Source organism: Oryzias latipes, chromosome 20 (genome assembly GCF_053564925.1).
Source record: "Oryzias latipes strain Hd-rR chromosome 20, Olatipes_Hd-rR_3.1".
NCBI lineage: Eukaryota > Metazoa > Chordata > Actinopteri > Beloniformes > Adrianichthyidae > Oryzias > Oryzias latipes.
Window position 1 is genome coordinate 24,816,444 of NC_136256.1, and position 20,180 is coordinate 24,836,623.

The following is a 20,180-nucleotide window of genomic DNA, read 5'->3' on the forward strand; positions in this document are numbered from 1 at the left end:
AACTACAAATGCACTTCAAAAGAAAAAAGATCGTTTTTTCACCTTTTGATCAAAATTGTTCTCTTCGAGGTGTGAATGCAGACACGCAGCGAGCCAGCAGCCAAGGGACCGTCAAGAAAGTGCAACCTCTGTGAAACACCTTTCTATAAAAATCAATACTCTTTTGAAAAGTGAATACATCTCTACATTTATATGAACTGCTAATGAATATCTGTCAGAATATTCATGCTAAAATAAATATTTTGTGTGTCTTTCTTTATTATATTTTATTGCACATATTTTTCACATTTATTAGAGACACAAATCAAAATTAAAGTGATCAATAGCTTTTAAAAATACTGAAGCTACAGTCACCAAACTCTCTGTACTGACTAATCATGACCTTATTGTCCGACTACAACAAAGACTTGGTCAGAAATCCGCTTTGTTTATGTTTTGATGTTTTCATATTGAAATATGGATCATATTCGGTCAAAAATGTTTAATAGCTCTGCAAATACTAAAGCTACAGTCCCCAAACTTCCTGTACACAACAATCATGTCCCTATTGTCCGACTAAAACAGATATTTGGTCAGAAATTTTCTTTGTTCTTTTTTAAGAACCAATAAATTACATGTTTTTAAAAAGTTTTCTCAGCAAAAAGGTAACAATAAGACAGATTGGATAAAATTATATTTAGAGAACAAAAGAGTAGGACGATGAGGTCATGATTAATCAGTTCCGAAAATTTGGTGACTGAAGCTTCAGTATCTTCAGAGCTATTGAGGATTTTTGACCGAATATGATCCATATTTCTTTATGACTAATAGAAAAACATAAACAAAGCGGATTTCTGACCAAGTCTTTGTTGTAGTCGGATAATAAGGTCATGATTAATCAGTACAAAAGGTTTGGTGACTGTAGCTTCAGTATCTTCAGAGCTATTGAGGATTTTTGACAGAATATGATCCATATTTCTATATGAAAACATTAAAACATAAACAAAGCGGATTTCTGACCAAGTCTTTGTTGTAGTCGGACAATAAGGTCATGATTAGTCAGTACAGAGAGTTTGGTGACTGTAGCTTCAGTATTTTTAAAAGCTATTGATCACTTTAATTTTGATTTGTGTCCCTAATAAATGTGAAAAATATGTGCAATAAAATATAATAAAGAAAGACACACAAAATATTTATTTTAGCATGAATATTCTGACAGATATTCATTAGCAGTTCATATAAATGTAGAGATGTATTCACTTTTCAAAAGAGTATTGATTTTTATAGAAAGGTGTTTCACAGAGGTTGCACTTTCTTGACGGTCCCTTGGCTGCTGGCTCGCTGCGTGTGTGCATTCACACCTCGAAGAGAACAATTTTGATCAAAAGGTGAAAAAACGATCTTTTTTCTTTTGAAGTGCATTTGTAGTTCACTCTCTGGGTTAATACAAAAGGAATTAGATACTTGCTGGCACATTTGAACGTTTATTGGAAGAGTTATTGAGGCCGGAAGTCCGAATCTGTGAATATCTTTCTAACTTTACCGAACTGTCCACCTACCAGGTCCTGTGCAAAAACCACTGCGAAAAAAATCAACCTATTTCACATTTTCACAAATCAGAGAAACTGTTTAATGTGTTCTTTACTCTCTAAATTATAATTTAATCCAGGTTTTGAGCATCTTATGTCCGGTGGTTTTTGCACAGGACCTGGACTAACTAAGGTGGACTCAGTGCGTAGAATCATGCGATAAAAAATCCTTCTATTTTACATTTTCACAAGTCAGAAACTGTATTTAATGTGTTCTTTAGTATCTAATGCATAATTTAATCCAGGTTTGAGCAGTCCACGTCCAGCGGTTTTTGAACAGGACCCGGTTTTAGGTGATCATAGTGCGAAAAATGCATCGGAATGTTACTTTAGTGCCCTAGCGAATTGGAAGCCAACTTCAGTGTCGTGGGAGGGACATGGACTACAGCAGGGGCGGCTCCAGGATTTTAGGGGGTTCTGAGCGACTGCATTAGTTTTATATATATTTAAAAAAAATGCAATATTTTTGTAAAATAACAATTCCAAAAAGTAAAGTAACCGGAAAGCATATTCATATGAGGCTAATAAGTACCAGATTTTTATGCATTGTCTTGTCGATAGATTGCACTTTTGAAATGTTTTTTTTTTTTTGCCAAAGTCTCAAGAAAGAAGATGTTGAAGTGTGGTAGAAAAACAAACAATGATTTATTTAAGAGGAGCTGTTGAGAGTCTATGTGGGGACCGGCGTCGACCGCCTTTCGCTGCGCGGCACGTTTGCTGCTTGAGTATAAAAGTCGTTTTTGACGTCCAAAACGCTGGTCTATACTCTACTTTTCCTGGTGACTTATCCTACTTTTTGATTGCCATTGCTCAACGCATGTTCAAAAACCTTAATTACACCATGCTAAACTTACAAGTCTTCAGACCAAATCTACTGAAAACCAAGAGAAGAGAGTGCTTGAAATTAGTTTTGAAAATAGTAATTCCGTCTCTAAAATGCCATTTTCCCTCATCTCCCTCCCAAAAAAAAAATCGAGTTTTAAATAAAAGTTCAAATTAAATTATTGTTTTATTGAAGACTCTTGCTGTGGGAACATTAGTTTTAATATATATATTTTTTTTAAAATTCAAATAATTATCTATTTAACTTGTGTCCCAAACATGCACCTAACCCTGTTACCCTAACCTTTGCTTTTAGCGGGACGTTGATCCTATTTTTGATGAAAATGTAGAAGAAAATCACAAAAGTGGTGGTTTACTTTTCAGGAATTTTGGAGCCCCAATACGTACTTGTTGTTGTGGTTTGTGGCTTCTTATTGTGTTTTTCTTTGTGGTCTAGATGCATTTATCTGACTGTTACTTGCTGATTAGCGAATCAGAAAAAGGATTTTTCTGAATTTCTAGTTTTTTGTAGTTGTTTTGAAATTCACCAATCATAGTTCGAACTTAAACAAAACCGGGACCCAAAAATCGAGGTTTAAACTGAATTGTGGGAAAAGTGAGTCTTTGCATTCCTAATATACTTTTTATTGATTTTTTTTTTTTTGCTTGAGTGTAATATTCATATTATAATGCTAAATCATACTTTATAGAAAGGTTAAACATTTTGTTTCTATAAAACTTCTCTGCAAGCAGAAATCGCACCCAGTTGCAAGATGCAGCTATCATGAGCTGTGGGAGGTTCAAGCATTGACACCCATACAGGAGGAAGTGAGAAAAAACGAACTCAGATGACAGAGAAAATTAATGAGAGACCTGTTTAACAAGTTTAACTTGCATGCGATTTATTTTCTATGGAAATGCAGGGACAAATATCTGTTAATACTTGTCAGGTCACAGCTGCGCCTCTGTGTGCAGACACGAATGTAGTCTTTCTCTTTCATTTCTTCCATTTTCATTTTTTTTCATTTTCTTCTTCTTACAATTAGGGCTGCACAATATGAGGAAACTTGCGATATTGGTGATTAAAAATGCGATAACAATATAATTTGCGGTGCATAAACAAATAGTAAAATAACCAAAATAATCATTCCCATTTCATTGCAACAGTTTAAAATGTATTCTCCAAATGATCCTTGTCGGCGTAGGAGGCAAATATCAAACATAAAAGGGTCCTTTCGATTGGTTAAATGCATAAATGGGTTTATATGATTTGTTAAATATTTCATGCCGCCAAAAGATTGTTTTAGCATATTTATGGTAACAATTAATTGCGATTTTCCCCGTCTTTTGCTTTATGCATATTGCACAGCTTGATGTCGCGATAACGATAAATTTGCAGTATATTGGGCAGGCCTACTTACAATCTAACAACAACACAAAAAACGTCAATCAATCCAAAAAGCGTATTTATTTAAGGCTGAAGGCTCCTCCTCTTCAGCCTTTGATTGGCTGGGGGATGTGATTGACGGGGAGGAGGGAATCTGACGGCATCCCTATACCCTCTGACATCTCTGACACTTTCAGCACATGTAAACGTATGTGGTAAGGATGCAACATTTCACTTTCCCCACAATCTGGTTTAGTGGTGTAACAAAGTTCCGTTTTGAACCAAGAACTGTGGCATCCCTAATGCAGGGCTCGACATAGCCATTTGTCCGCTGGCCCGGTCCTGTTTTTCGAGCAGTGCGGACCACAAGACTTTACTTTTCACTTGTCCGCTCGGGCCACTAAAATATCTAACGGTTTATATATTCTTCACCTTTTTCAATAAAGTAAATTTTGCGAAAACGTGTAAATTTACCTCGTCTTCATAATTTAGTTTTTCTGCTAGTCCTGTGTTCAGACTTCAAGGGTTTCTATGGGAAACCTTTGATCACTTCTCCTTCTCTCCCGCCTGCGCGCCGCGCGGCTTTCACTGCCGAGCACCACGCGGCACGCGCTCACTACTTTTTTTTTTCAAACTTTATTGAATGTAAAAATTCAATACAAAACAATGTTAAACAGCAACAACGAAGGCACAAGCCAGTGGGTTATTATTACATTTGATTATAAATCCGACACCGTCACTGAAGAGAGACTGAAGCATGTCAGAGATGTGGAAGACATGGCAGGAATAGATAGGAATATGTTGGATGGAGTAGTGGGTATAATTAGTAGTTTGGACAGCAAGATATTTAATGAATGCATTGAAGATGAAACTGTATCCACTAAGCTTTAAGCTGAATGTCAAAGAATCAAAGGCAACTCCAAATACCTGAATCTCAGACTCAAATGCAGTAGAATGTTAAACTACTTAATTTTGTTTTTCTTTACAACACTGTAAGCAGTAAGTATTTCTAGTTAGCTGAATGATCTCAGTTAGACCTGCACAATATGAGGAAAACTCGAGATATGCGATATCAGAGATTAAAATTGCGATAACGATATAATTTGCGGTATATAAACAAACAGCAAAATAACCAAATAACCATTCCCAGTTTAAAAATTATACTCCAAATGACCCACGTTGACATAGGTTACAAACATCTAACATAACAGGGCTCCATCTGATTGGTCAACAATGTGAAGGCGTCCATCCGATTGGTCAAATGCATTAAGGGATTTATTTGATTCGTTAAATGGTTCAAGCTGCCATTAGATTGTTTTAACACATTTAAGGTTTATGATTTATTGCGATATTTGCCGTTAAAAGCACCATGAAAACTTCTGAACTAGTGTTACCTACTACACTGCAGTGCTCTCTTCAAAACATCTGAAACAGACTAGAGCAGATTTTAATTTGATATGGTCTATTTTCAGTCATTGAAAAGTGTAGAAATAAGTGATGTCACCAGAATGCACCAAATTGCACCATATTAAAAGTTTTATGGGGGGGCATGCCCCCGGACCCCCCTAAAGTTGCAAGCACCTGCGGAGCGGCGGGTCCCGCTATGCGCGGTGTCGGGCCAGTAACTTTCAGGCAGGGCCAGTAAGTTTCAAAAACTACTGGCCCTGTGGGCCAGTGCAAATTTCTGGGCTATGTCAACCCCTGCTAATGTATATACATTTTCTCATTATAGATAGATAGAAGTTATTCCAGACTCGTAGTCCAATCAATCATACAGAAAAACGCAAACACAACACAATAATAAATGCTGTGCCAAGAGTACACAAGAAAAACAGACCTAAAAAAGAAATTAGAAAGAAAGGGCAGTGATAAAAGTACACCAGAAAATGTGGTTTTACCTAGTAATACAAAATATTGATTACTGGTATATAGTATGCCTTAAGTACAGCATGTCCTATAGGTGACTTCTAGACGAAAAAGAGGCAAACCAGTAGGGTATGCGGGCCGCATGAACTATCAAGGTTTCAAACCGCTTGGTGAGCCCGTAGAGCGAAAATGTTCGTGCACATTTTTCTACTGGGATGTTGCAAGCAACATGTTGTAGCGAATACTTAAATAACATGCAAGGATAAGTAATCCTGCAGACGGCGCAAGGGCCTCGTTGGTTCCATTCATGTGATGAGTGCACGCTCCTGACGCTGTCCTTGCTTGCAGCCCAATTGTTTGAATTTAGGAACTTGGGCAATCTGAATCTAGTTAGTGGGCATATCCTAAGGGTGTTCTACGAGCATTTACATATCATGTGCAGCATTTACGTGCAGTGAATAAGAGGCCAGTACTAGTACCTTTCTAATGACTAGAGTGTGGCGTAAGTGCTCCACCGTACAACAGCATCACACAAATGTCATGAGTGTGAGCAATTCACAATACACTTAAAAATACTTCACAATGTACTTACCACATGCACGACAATGGTTTATTCCATTTTAATGATGTCCCTTAAGGCCTCTCAAGGAGCGACTGCTCCTCTTTATGACCCTCCATGGTCCCAGACAACCCAAAAACCTGCAGGACCCGTAAAGGTTGCTTTGGTGATCAAAATTATTATTTATTTAATCTGAAGAAGTCCAGCTGAAAGGTTTATTTGTGTTTTCCTTTTTTAGAGTTTTGGTATTGACGTACGAGAGACTTTTGCCCTGGTCACAACTGACAGGGTAGTTGTGGATCAAGACAGATTTGGTGAGTAAATGTGGTGCAAAAGTTAACCGGAGTGTGAGAATAGATGCACGCACCTGTTTTTGAAGAGTCTACTCAGCTGTTCCTGTTTTTTGCAGATGAGCTTCAGGATGACTGCACCCTGCACTTGTTGCAGCATGAAGGTCAGACTCTGCCGACTGCGACAGAGAAGAACATCATGTTCACGCCTCATTATGACACCCTGATCAAGAGTGGGACTCATGAGTACTACTCCGAAAACCAGAAATCTCTGCGTGAGTGTTTACGGTATCAAACAGTCCTGTGAAAATGGACATGGGTGTGCATCTTTCTGCTTTTTCCTTTTCCCAGCTTATGCTCTTGCTGAGCTGGTAGACAACTCCCTTTCAGCCACAGCTAGAAACAAAGGATTGAGGAGGATAGAAATCCGACTGGTTTGTTACACACTTCCATTTTATTCACTGATATGATTAAAAGTCTTTATCTTCTGCTATTTTATCTTTAACTTCTGGCTAAATGTCTTATGTGTTGCCAGATCTTTGACAAAACTCTCGGAAAACATGGAGTTCTTGTTTTGGACAATGGGTGTGGCATGACATCAGAGCAGCTGAACAACTGGGCCGTCTACAGGCTCTCCAAATTTACTAAGCAAAGAAACAAATTTACAAGGTTTGTTTGAATTCTTTCACTTCCGAAGTCTGACTCAAATGCTTCACTGTATGCATTTGAATAGTTTTTGTCGCTTTGAGCTAAATAACTTTTTACACCCCCACACCCACTCTAGTGAGAAAGAGGGATATGTGCGCCCTGATCACATCCACCGCAGTCTAAACAGTGATATATCTTACTTTGGAGTTGGAGGAAAGCATGCTGCATTCTTCATTGGGGATTCTGTCAGGGTGAGTCTCAGCGTCAAAACCCAAATCTCTGCTCTGCAACTTGAAACAAACCTGCAAATATTTATGTTGCTGTTCTTCAAGTGTCTGGTTTCAGAAATGAGCTACTATGTTAAAAAGTCCAACCAAGAATATATTTATATACAAAACAAATATAAGATCTGTCCATCCATCTTTCATTCAAACCCGTTTAATCCTTTTTGGGGTCATGCGTTTGCTGGATCCTATCCTAGCCATTGTTGGACAGTTTAGAGTTGCTAATATACTTATGAAACATGTTTCCTGGACTGTGGGAGGAAACCAGAGTTCCTGGAGAAAACCCAAGTCTGCAAGAGGAGAACATGCAAAGTCCACAACAGGAAGGTCCTAGGATTTGAACTAAGGGCTTCTGGCTTTAAAACAAGGCTGCTTACCACTTTGCAACGTACACACGTCATTGTAAAGTAATGGGATAACCATAAAATAAACATTGACACCTCGCCATTTCTATGTTAAATTATGGTCAGAAGTTAAGACTTTGTTACGTGGGAGTCAATTCTTCTCATTGAAACCAACCTCTTGTGGTCATTTGATGAACTGCATCATTAAGTCCAGTCCAGGAAGGCCTGAACAAAACTGAACAAAAAAGAAGTTCTTGAACAAATAATGTTTGTCCACATCAGGTATAATACTGTCTTGCCTGATTGATTTAGAAAGCCAAAAATGACACTTCTAGAATTATTGAAGTCCTCGCAAAAGACTACCTGATTTATCGGGAAAAAAGCGAGCGATGCGCTTTCAGAGCTCTGCGGAAAGACACTTTGGGGAGTACAGACTAACCGGATCAAAATATCCCATAGGGCGAACCATTAAATTTGCATCAAATACTCTATTGGACCAGTCAAGGACAAAGCCAAGAAGACGAAACAACTGCTGTAACGAGGAAGAATGTTATGAAATCTGACTCCCCCAACTCCTCTGAGCTGAGGGTGTTGCACTTGGCTCTTTTCAAACATACCTGCTTCTACAGTGAAAGGTTGCTGTTGTGTGGAGAAAGACACTTTCGGCTCTTGACCTTGAGATTCCAGTAACCCACCCCCTCCCCCCCGTGTACATGTTGTGGTGCATATGTGCCCAATAGCTTTGCCTCGGGATTAATTCACCAATCCACATTGTACCACATGGACTGTGTTTCCGTGTGTAATTATGTTTTTGCGTGTTTACACCATTATTGACTGTAAATCAGAACAGGACTGAGTGAGTGTGATGTCACCCATACTTCCAGCTTCAACCAAATGAAGTCAATTTAGTTGCCTTTTTTCTTTTGCAATATGGACACCACCATGTTGGAGCCAGACATTGTCAGCAAGCAGTGATCGGTCAAAGTCGGCTTGAGTAATCGTTTCTATGGCAACCACTCTCACTAATCAGGAGTGAGCTTGTTGGAAGTTCACATCCTCACTACTTGAAAGCTGACAACGGGAAATCTGTCAATCAAATGTTTCAAACGTTTGATGTGGGGGCCAGCGGGCATCACATGTTTTTAGTGAGACATCTGATTGGTCGGTTTATAACACGAGTAACTTGCACTACAGTAGATATCATAAAACGAAAAATTAGAAATTGCAAGAACATGTTGAAAAATAAAGGTAAATCAGTTATTCTTAAGGCCTGTTCACACCGGGACGAATTTCGCCGGCGATTTTCGCCGACGTTTAACGCCTCGTGACTAAACAAAGGGCACCAATGAGAGTGTGCACACCGACGCGTAAAAACGCCACGCGTCAAAAAAAAAACGCCTCGGGTTCGTTTTTTTTTTTCGACGCGTCGCGTCGAAATCTACTCGACCAATGAGAATGGCGCTTTTGCTCACGTGTCTGGAGCTTCTGAAGTTACAGTAAAACACAACTTGGGGGCGCTCAAACACAAAACTGCCTTGCTGAGCACACATACCAGCGAAGAAGATAGACGCCAAGTAGCGTCTACACAGCCGCGAAGCAATAATGACGGACATTCTAAAACATCCCCGAACCAAGTACCAGTTGGAGCTACTGGTGCTTGAAATATTCATGTTTTCTTTGTTTGATTCTGACAAGCGTGTAAATACTTGCTCTCTTCTTCTGAGTGAAAAGCGACTTTAAGAAGCGTAAAGTTGCGCAGCGCCACCTTGTGTACAGGAGTATTTCTGTTTTACATTAAGCGCCATCTAATGTCAGGGAATGAAATTGCATGTTCACTCCACTCATCGTCAGCGAAAATCGCCTGGGTGTGAACACAAAAAACGTGGCGAAAAACGCTGGCGAATAACGCCTGGCGAATATTCGTCCCGGTGTGTACGGGCCTTTACTGCTAGAATGACTTCTTGGAGCCAGTGAATACCTTACTTCCTGTTTGGAAAACCAGGGGAGAGGGATCACTCAGTCCAGTTCTCAGAAACAGTCAATGGTCTACACATCGTACACATTGTGGAGATGCAACCTTTTTTTTGTCACCAATGACTTTATCGTCCCCCTGTAACCCATCTACACCCATGCTGTCTAAGGCGTGCCATCTCAGGTGCGCCTCAATCAACCTTGAACTGTTTGTGGGTATTTCTGTTGTCTGATCTGGTTTGGGTTGTATTTTTGGAATGATTTCTATATGACAAATCAAAGAATCTTGAACAAATGACACACTTCTAGGATTTTTTTTCTTTTTGTATAAAGTGCAACAAAATGACGCTATTTTGTTTGTTGTTGTTTATTTACTGTTAGATGATCAGCAAACCTCGGGACTCTCCATATGTTCATGAATTGCTCTTATCCAAAGAGGAGTTTAAGCGAAAAGAGCAAAGCAACCAGGATGTTTTCTCTGGGACCATCTTAAACAGAATGGTGGGTGCTTTTCCAAAGCCTTTGTGTAAAATAACAGGGCGATGTAAAGGTGTCATCGCACTGTCTCTCTGCAGCCCGGCGTCTCCTCCCACATAACAAAGGACGAGCGCTTCCTCCATGATGTTATTCAAGAGGAGTCTGAAAAACAAAGCTTCACTGTTGTCGTCATCACAGGAATCATTCCAGATCACATTGATCACCTGAAGGAAGACTTTGAAGAGTGGACCAGAGAGCTAGCGTGAGCCCCCCTATAGCATAAACAACGACATCCATCCTAAGCCTTCTGCCTTTTTTATTTATTTTTTTTAAGGGGTTTCTGTTTTGCAGGCACATTTATCACTACTACATACATGGCGCCAATGGAAATGTCTTGAGTCAACCAAGAGATCCCTCCCAGAGAATCGACATTGTGGTAAGGCTGTTTTACTATTAATTTACTAATTTACTATTACTTGGATGTTGACGCAGCCTCTCTCTGCTGCTCATATTTGTGGGAATCTGAGAAGGTGGAAATGTTTGTACCCAAATATATGGATAACACAACATACTTGTGCACCAATGTGTCGAGAACAAATTAATGCACCAATTAGTGCACCAATGTGATCCGAAATCTAGTGCGATTAATTTCAGACTCGATTGAAATTGAATGTTGCATCCCAATCAGGGATTGGATATTTATTTTTCTCTCATTATTATGATCTATGAGTATGGATATCAGGTTTATTTTTTCAAATTAATACTCTACTAGTAGCCTGCATATCACAACATTTAATTGTGCTAAAAAATTACTATGAAACATAAAATAAACTGTCAAAAATAATAAAATAAATACATAAATTATTATTGACTGCACGGTGGCGCAGTGGTTAGCGCTCTTGCCTCACAGCAAGAAAGCTCCTGGTTCAAGTCAGAAAACCAATGGGGGGCCTTTCTGTGTGGAGTTTGCATGTTCTCCCCGTGCATGAGTGGGTTCTCTCTGGGGACTCCGCTTTCCTCCCACCGTCCAAAAACACGCTTCATAGGTCAATTGGCAACTTTTAATTGTCCCTAGGTGTGAGTGGGTGTGTGATTGTGACCCTGCGACAGACTGGCGACCCGAGCCGGGATAGGGTCCAGCACCCCCGTGACCCCGAAAGGAATAAACGGCAGAAGATGAATAAATTATGATTGTTAAGTAATTCGATTTTTAACCATATTACTTGTGAAGGAAATTGTTTTATTATTATCATTGTTTAAATGTTTTTGGTTAAATGTATTTGTTTAAATGTTAACTCAGATCGACCTTTTTATAAAACAGTTGTGTGTTTGTTCATCTGCTTCTCATCCCCCAGCAAGGCTGAGGGGGTTTTACGACACACTGTCCTGAGCTGATAAGGGAACTTAGAATCCACCAAATGGGTCATTATACGACACCCCCTAATGAACTTTTTCTCTTTGTCTTGAAATTTTTACCTCCTTCTTGTGTTCTTAATAAAAGCAGCATGAGGAGAGACAGAACCTTTGAGAAGAAAAGCGTGGCGGTTGTCTTCAGTCACACTGGTTTTTTCTCCCTCGTGCATGAGAAACTTGATTCTTGTTGTGGTCTATTGTTTCTAATTGTGTGTTTCTTTACTGTCTAGATGCATTTATCTGACATTACTTCACTGTGTTTCCTGATATGGGATTTAAAATAATAATTCCTGATGATAGGCAAATATGTTATGGGTAAAAATAATTTCTTGAATTATCCTGTTTTTATATTCCGGTAGATATTTTTTCTATTAACAAATAATCTGCACATATTTTTGTCACTTGATCTGCACAAGGTAGGATGAGTTTTGAAATAGTTATGTGTATTTACATAATCAATATGTACTTCATCCTTGTCATGTGAAGTTTTGAATCTTAGGGATTTTTAATAACCCTAATCTATATTGGCAAAGTATAAATGACAGCTAAGAATATTAATTTGAGAGGAAAATAAAAATATCAAAAGTTAAGTAAAGCAAAGCATGGGTGGGATTATATAAATTTCCTTTTTCCCACTCCCTTTCAAGCAATCTTCTGTACTTTTGACAATCTTTTTTTTTTAATCAACATGTTCTTTTCAACACCTGAGCAAAATGCCACTTTGGTTTTGTTTTTTGTGAGTAATGAAGATTATAATACACTTAAAAGCTCCAAAAGTTGATTTTGCATGGTAAAGCAATTTTCAGGAAGAGATGACTGCCTAGGGACCGTCTACACAGTGCTAGCTCTAGGATCAGGCATTTGTTATCACTGAGTGGGCTGTAATCAATTTAAGTTCCTTCAAGCTCAATTAATTTAAGAGGCTCATAAATCTGCCTGGTTTTATTCTCTTTCTGCATGAAAATCCCGGTAATCTGCTGTAATCTGGAATCACAAATGCAATGTTCTGAGATCCTCTTTGTTTTGACAACTCTTTAAGTCTGACCGAATGTCGTATTGAAACTTTCTTCAGGATTTTCTGCCTATATGAGGGGTTTCTGCTTTTGCCGTTTCCTGTGAGGAAATTAATTCTCAGTTTCATAAAGCGGCCCCTGGTTTTTCCTTCTTTTCGGGGACATAGAATCTTCAACATGCTGTCATCTATACTAGCCACTCTTATTTTCAAAACTTTAAGCTTTTTCAGGAGTTGGACTTTTGGTTTTACGTTTGGTTTGTTATCACATTTTTAATTTTCTTTAAATTGTTAAGGGTTCAAAATTAAAAAATATGAAAAGAATAAAGAATAACAACCTTTTTTGTGACATTAAAGTTTGTCTTACAGCTTCAGCACCTATCTATCTGCTCTGCTGCTGAACAACAACAAGTTAGGCGGTAAAAATGATCAAAATAAATTCAAATTCAACTTTATTTATAGAACACTTTAATAATCCACCACACATGCATATGAAACTAACAGAAACAAAAGCAGTCAATGAAAAATCTAAAACAAAGTTACCAAAAAAGTGTAAAACTTTATCTACAAAGCGAAACTACAAAGATATTTTATTTTATGTTTTTTTTTATATTTATCTTTTTCTTAAAAACCTCCACAGTAGATGAGGCCCTCACGTTTCAGGTGGGCCTTTCAGGCGTCTCATAATGAACCAGTATGTCGGTGTGCACGCCTGCAGGTTTGCTGGAAAGGCTGTTTTCAAGTCAAACTTGTTGTTTTTACGCAGGTCACGTTGCGGGAAAAGCCTCCAAAAGCTCTCTGTTCGTTGAATCTCAGGGAGGTGAACAATGACATGCAGACTCTGTACATCAACTCTGCTGCTGACACCTTCGAGTTCCAGGCCACCCCTCCAGGGGATGACGGTTTCGTGGAGGGCGTGCTTCGGTATCATCCGTTCCTCTACGACAAGGAGACGTACCCCAAAGATCCAAGTGCTTCTCACGGTACTCAAACATGGGATATTCTCTCAATAGACGACGAACCTTTAGTTCTAATGTGCAATTTGTTTTGTAGAGTCCGATGATGATGACTGTGATGACAATGAAAGTGAAGCAAGAGGGAAGCGAGACATCTTTGAGTGTTTCTGGAATGGACGGCTCGTCCCGTACACCACCGTGTCTGAGTATGTACATGGGAAGCTGCTTTCACGCTAAACGCCATTCACGCGGCCGGCAGGGGCGTCCAGTTTTTACGTTAAGTCAATCTACACACATGATGAGCCATTTTGAGCGTCAGACACAGCGCAATATTTCCAGAGTTAAAATACATGGGGCATTAGTCTTCAGTGATGACGTCTTGATGATTTGAGCAGGGGTTGTAGTCCAAAACCAACATGGAGAAAAAGCTGACGTTGCTGTTTGTTCTCCTGAGCTTTAGGATATTTTTCTTAGTCGTATGGAGGCAATTACAAAGGTCCTCTCCTAATGTTATTGTTTCCTTCCTCTGACTAATGTCTTTAAGTCTTTAAAGTCTTTCAAGTCTTTAAACGGAGTCACAGAAAGATGGAAGTACCGTGAAAGGTGTACTTTAGACGCAGCTCCTGCACTAGATGGTGAAGCTCACCGTACTGGAAGAGTCTCCAAAGGATCTGATCAATCCAGACATGATTACCAACGCCTTTGCAGTTAAACCGGATCTCTCAACAACTTCAATAATGTAGCTATGGGGGTAAAAGCTTAGGTTGGTGGCTCCTCCCACACGCAGCAGGAGTGTGGGAGGAGCCACGAATTTGACGAGGTGGCGGGCGCAAATTTGATGGCGTGAATGCAGCATTAGTCTGTGCTGGGGAGGGACTGGTTCTCGTTTGGAGCTTTCCCTTCTGTCATTGGACTCTACGTCTTTTATGCGATGAGCAAAAGCACCTTTATGTAACAGTTCAAAGAGCTTTGGAAGGACACAAAGATGATAAAAAATAGCTTGTCAAGAACATTAAATAATTAAGTGCATTGAATAAAAACAATGCCACAGTTTTAATCCGAACCACCAGGAGATAAATTCACTTTTTTAGTCTAGATGTCTTTGTTTTGTTTTTTTTGTTTAAAGCATGATGTGAAACCATTTCAGCTCATCTGGAATCTGGCTTCATTGGTGCAGGGCAAGGATGATAAGTATGAAGAGTTTTTCTGCAAATTTCAGTTTTAAGGTTTCCATGAGGGGAAAGTGCATAGCATCAGAGAAGAAGGAGGTGATCTGATCAGAATAAAACCTTGAGATTGCCATTCCTCAAGATGTGTTCAGTGCAGGAAAGGCTGTTTCTTCTCTCCACCTTAGGGACCCTCCCTGTTTTAAGGCACATGTTAGATTTCTGTAAAACATTAACAGCAGAAAACACCTATTTTGTTTTAAAAAGAAAATCTAGAGTTTTGCCCTTGAACTGCTTTCGTTGATGTTCTCTATCTGCTCCATCCTTCAGGTTTGACTGGTGCTCTCGACCAAAGAAAAGTTGCGCTTTGCCCGCGGAGTGTTTCAGCCGCCTTTCGGGGGTTCTCTTCACCAATGACAAATTTGCCGTCAGCACCAACAAACTCAAGTTTATGGAGTTGGAGCTGAAGCTGAGGAACAAGGAAACCATCTTCACCCCCATTTTTAAAGACCAGGTGACCAGCAACACTTCACCAAGTCCTGAAGAAAACTGCAAAAACTCAATGAAATTTGAAAATTAAAACCTGAAAAATGAAAAATTATTAGGAAAATATTCCTTTTTTATTATGTATTTTACTGTTAGTGAGTAAAATTTAAAATCTATGCCTCCTGCCATACAGCTTTAAAAATGGATCCTTTTTGGTGCAAAAACCAAGCTTTTGTGTCTTTTTTTTCTTTCTTTTTTTCCCTTTCTTATAAATCTTCTTTACAATGTTTTTCTTTGCATTTCAGCAAAAGTTTTCAAAAAGAGGGAACATTGAGAAGGAGTTCATGCAGTGGCTTCAAAACTGCCATGAAAGGTACGACAAGCAGGTGAAGTTTTTCGGCTTTACAAAGACCATAACGCGAACTGATGGGCCCGGCAAGCAAAACACTCCCTGGGGAGAGTTCTCTGCCATCGAATGGGATGGAAAAATCTACAGAGCTGGCCAACTTGTAAGAAAGTTTTTTATTTTTTTAACTTAAAATGTATTTCATGATTGCTCTTTAAAGTTCTTTTCTAATGAAAGTCATGTTTTTGCAGCATTGTTCTCATGATAGAGGACACATATATAACAAATTAAGATTTAAACTGCATTTCTGACTATTTTCTTATAGAATTTGGGATGAATCAGGTGCAAATAAAAAAAGGCTGTTTGAAACAGCTCTCTTGTGTGACATAGAAACTAAAATCAGTGGGCCAAAGTCTACGTGCTCTGCTTCATTCTGATGCATCCACTTTCAGACTAATAAATATATTAGCGTGTTTGTTTTCCTCGTCTTAGCTGGCATCTGGCTCAAAACTGAACGGCTGGATTGCTCTGATGATATTGCTCGCCCTTTTTGTTGCAACACTAAAGTTACCTTGGGGTATAAGAGGCTGCAGGGCTGCAAACACATTGGTGACAGAAGGTGGGGATGGGGTTGCTCAGCGCCAACAGTCCTGCAAGTTTCTAATGAACTCCTGCCGCTTTGCACAAACTATGTCTTAGAAAACGGAACAGTTTTGATTTGGGCTGAAAACGGCATCATCATAACTAAAAGACTGCTGGGAACGCTTTGAAAGTAGATCGAAGGATGATCAGAGTTGGACTTTAAGTATTTGTGTGTCCTCTGCAGGTAAAGTCTCAGAGAAAAACGCCTACCTTGTACGGCACCGTGGTTCGATTCCTGCTCTGTGGGGAGTATGATGGAGACATCTTTGCCACCGGGGGAGAGGTGGAGTTCACTCGTGTAAGGATCTCTTCCTCCATTCTCAGTTCTGTCCTTGTCCCAGAGCTTTTGCAGGTTTTTTTTTTTTTTTTTCAAATTTCACGTTAGGGGTGTAACAATTAATCGATGATTCGATTTATATTCTGACAATCCAACCAGATCAATCTGTCTGAGGCAAGTTATTAATCGGATTAACCTATATCATTATAAAATCATTTAAAAATGAAATAATCGTTAATATCGATATTGGAAAATACCATTTGCATTGAGGTACGGTAGGTTTATGTTACTATGGCATAAATAAAGACCAAATATCATCACAGCAGAAAAGACGCATGTGAAGGCAGCAAAAAAGGATCAGTCCAATCCAATGTGTGGAAACACTTTGAGTTTGTAAAGATATGTGAACATACAGTGCGGTATTAATGTTCCCTTTATATAACTTTGATGTGGACAAACAACTTTAGGAAACTAAAGAACTTATCTTGCTAGAAATCCAAGGAATCCTGAAAACTTCTCCTGTTTAGTACCCAGCTATTTATGTCTGAGTCACACTGGTTGAGGATGTTCTGGGTGGATTTTAGGTCAGTGAATCGGATCGCTCAATATGAACCAAAATCAACTGAATCGGATCGTCAATCACAATCTAGGATATAAATATAATTGTTGTAAAAACAAATCGTTACATTTTCTAGGTTTTCGTTTACTGTGAAGTGACCAGGAAATACACAACAATCATTGATTAGCTTTAAGGGTGTCAATATTTTCTTAACCTTCTTTTGAATTTGAACAATCTAACATCGATACGTTCTCCTCTTACAGGAGCCGTCTGTTCTTTATAATGAGAAGAAAACCATGCCTATTTCCAAAATTGACAGAACCGCCAGCGATGAAGTCATCAAAAAGGGCATTTCGAAAGACAATGACAAGTAAGGCAATGCTTTATTTATACATGCCTGTGTGATGGTGTGTGTTTGATATTTACATTTATTAGGCCTGCACAATATATGGCAAATTTATCCTCATCGCAGTATCAAGCTGTGCAATACGCATATCATAAGTCGGCGAAGGTTGCGACAAATGGTTACCTTAAAGTACTTTGAAGTATTTAACAAATGGAATAAATCGATTTATTCATTTAACCAATCAGATGGACTCCTTTACATCATTGACCAATCAGAAGGAGCCCTTTTATGCCTCCATCTGAGGCATAAAAGGGGTATTTGAAGTATAATTTAAGTTATGTTTACCTTTTATTTAAATTAAACTGTTGCAGTGAAACGGAAATTATGCATTTTGTTGTTTTGCTATTTGTTCATGAATCGCAAGTTATATATCATTCACTAATATCGCAGGTTTTCCTCATATCTTGCAGCCCTAATATTTATGTTTGTTTTTTCATTTTAGGCTTCCAGACAAACTTAGCCTGGTGTGGCAGGAGCAAATCCCTTGGAAAGAGGACGTCATCGTCCCTGAGATTCCTGCCGGGACTTCAATCGGTACTATTTCCTCAAATTACTTCAAACTTTTGCCTTTTCGGGAAAAGCCTAACGCTCACATATATGGAATATTTCAGGGCCTCTAAAAGTGGAGATTCTGAACAGAAAGGGGGATGTGATTTCTCAAATCAACACGGGTGGTCAGGGACGAGGGACGATGAGTGTCAAGCTCCAAGTCATCCGACACGGTACGGTCAAACTGTAATGTCTACATTCTTGCTTTGATGTATGTATTTTGATTTAATTTGACTCCATATTTTTATGCTTTCTGGTTTTAGAACCCAAACAAGAAAAGACGATAGCCACTTTTAGCGCACCATTTGTGAAGGCTATAAATGGACACTGGTTCAAAAAAATCGGTACTTTTTTTCTCTCCAACTTTCTGATGTTGCTCGAACAGTTGTCATTTTCATGATCCACAGCTGAAAGCGTATGATTGTTTTTTTTTTCGAGGACCATTAACCGATCTGGGCAAATACACATTAGTCCTGAGCACCGTTGTAGGTGAACTGAGCTCCACTTCTCTTGGAAACAGGCTTCTTCTGAGCAGCACTCACCACTTCTCCATCAAAGGTAAACCAAAGCCAAATTTTAAATATTTCAATCCTCTGTGTATTTCTTCCTGGATCTATCTATCACATTTGCCACATTTTATCCACGTTAGCGGCCAAAGAAGACAACTTCACTGTCTGCCAGCTGAGCCCAACCTGTCGTGTGGGAATTCCCTTCAACATGGTTCTGCAGATAAAGGACTGCTACGGCCACCCTACACCTCTGTCTTCCGACACCAAGCCCGTCCTGAAATGCAGGTGAGTCTCCAAACAAACTGCAAAACAAGTGTCGTCATGTTACAGCTTCAGTAATGTCTTCAAACGATTCCTTCAGTGGCCTTGACATAAGTTATGAAACGGTGAGCAAAAGTGACACCAAGGTCACCATCAAAGGGGTCGTAGTGCGAGGAAAGATCCAGATGCACCAGCAGGCAAAGGTGAGCAGACAAGTTCTAGTCTAAATAACCCAGACAGGAACCAGTTCTTTAAAGTTTTACCCATAAAACTGTTGTCTGTACCGCCATCAATTCAAAATAAGAGCATGTTAGATTGAAGATGCTTCCTCATTTTGATTTGTTTTTCCCAAACTTGAACTCTAAATACATAAAAAAACTGCAACTACACTGTGATTTTTCCCTTCATTTTTAACATAAATGTGTTCTTTGGCAGAATTATGACCTTCAGGTGACCCTGCCAGGTCTGACCACACCCAAACAGACCGAACAAATTGGCCTTCTCCCAGGTAATTTGGCTTTACATTGAAAAGTTTTGATCTTTTTAGATGCTTCCTCTACTATAGAGAAATAGTCTTTATTTCTCACATATTATATACATGTTTTAGCTTTTAAGCATTATTTTTGCAATAGTCAAAACAGGAAGATGTAAGCATTTCGGTTTTATCCGCTCACACCTCCTACCTTCCAAACAAACTGATAAAAAAAACTCATCTTGACAATGTTTGGAAGGGAAAAGTAGGCCAATTAAGAATAATTTTTACTATTTTCAGGAGGGTTAAACTACTTTGTGCGACCATCTTATCTTAATGGGCTTCCTTTTAGAGCTCCGTCCACTACCTTTCTTCGTTGTTGTTTGTTTTCCTTCAGTGTCTCACCCGCAAAGGAAGTCTTTTAGGTGTTTTAACATATATGACGTAAACATGTTTCAGGCGCTCCGCATTCTCTGCACGTGAAGGAAGAGACAGTGGCAGTGGAGAATGGGAGCCCCGCCATTCTTAATGTTGAAATTCATGACGAGGCTGGAAACCTCACCGCCAACCCAAAACAGTTGGTCCGCTATCAGGTATGAACTGCTGATCCGCCAGGACATGGAGATTCTTTAAAAATCACCAATCTTTAGTCCTTTAGCACTCAAATGACCTTTTTGGAGTGTTTTCAAATCTTTTTTTTTTTTATTTAGGTTGAGGGGCTTAAACCGTTTGTGATTGACTGCAGCAAAACAGGAGCGGGCCAGGTTGTAACGAAGCCCATTCAGCTGAACATAACGGGCGGAGAGCCGCAGATGCTTCAAGTGACCTTTCAGCTTCTTGTAAGTTAGAAACCAAAAGTTCAGCTGTGTTTTTTTTTAAATCTCTTCTAAGACTGCAACGTCTTCCCCCC

General features: G+C 39.2%; 1 protein-coding gene across 3 annotated transcripts in view; it reads left to right on the forward strand.

The window, feature by feature from the left end:
- Positions 1 to 20,180, forward strand: part of smchd1 (structural maintenance of chromosomes flexible hinge domain containing 1) — a 33,271-nt gene that overhangs the window by 761 nt on the left and 12,330 nt on the right. The window contains exons 2-25 of one of the 3 annotated variants that reach the window (XM_078938203.1): positions 6,282 to 6,359; positions 6,441 to 6,516; positions 6,612 to 6,767; positions 6,844 to 6,926; positions 7,028 to 7,161; positions 7,277 to 7,391; positions 10,121 to 10,240; positions 10,315 to 10,478; positions 10,568 to 10,652; positions 13,408 to 13,624; positions 13,695 to 13,803; positions 15,094 to 15,277; positions 15,555 to 15,758; positions 16,422 to 16,535; positions 17,337 to 17,443; positions 17,922 to 18,013; positions 18,091 to 18,201; positions 18,292 to 18,372; positions 18,467 to 18,586; positions 18,678 to 18,822; positions 18,899 to 19,001; positions 19,234 to 19,306; positions 19,730 to 19,863; positions 19,981 to 20,109. In XM_078938203.1, the coding sequence (XP_078794329.1) occupies positions 6,282 to 6,359; positions 6,441 to 6,516; positions 6,612 to 6,767; positions 6,844 to 6,926; positions 7,028 to 7,161; positions 7,277 to 7,391; positions 10,121 to 10,240; positions 10,315 to 10,478; positions 10,568 to 10,652; positions 13,408 to 13,624; positions 13,695 to 13,803; positions 15,094 to 15,277; positions 15,555 to 15,758; positions 16,422 to 16,535; positions 17,337 to 17,443; positions 17,922 to 18,013; positions 18,091 to 18,201; positions 18,292 to 18,372; positions 18,467 to 18,586; positions 18,678 to 18,822; positions 18,899 to 19,001; positions 19,234 to 19,306; positions 19,730 to 19,863; positions 19,981 to 20,109 (2,934 nt within the window). Of the gene's footprint in view, positions 1 to 1,286; positions 1,368 to 6,281; positions 6,360 to 6,440; positions 6,517 to 6,611; positions 6,768 to 6,843; positions 6,927 to 7,027; positions 7,162 to 7,276; positions 7,392 to 10,120; positions 10,241 to 10,314; positions 10,479 to 10,567; positions 10,653 to 13,407; positions 13,625 to 13,694; positions 13,804 to 15,093; positions 15,278 to 15,554; positions 15,759 to 16,421; positions 16,536 to 17,336; positions 17,444 to 17,921; positions 18,014 to 18,090; positions 18,202 to 18,291; positions 18,373 to 18,466; positions 18,587 to 18,677; positions 18,823 to 18,898; positions 19,002 to 19,233; positions 19,307 to 19,729; positions 19,864 to 19,980; positions 20,110 to 20,180 lie in introns of those variants that run through there. The other 2 variants (XM_078938204.1, XM_023950115.2) reach the window with 2 other exon arrangements.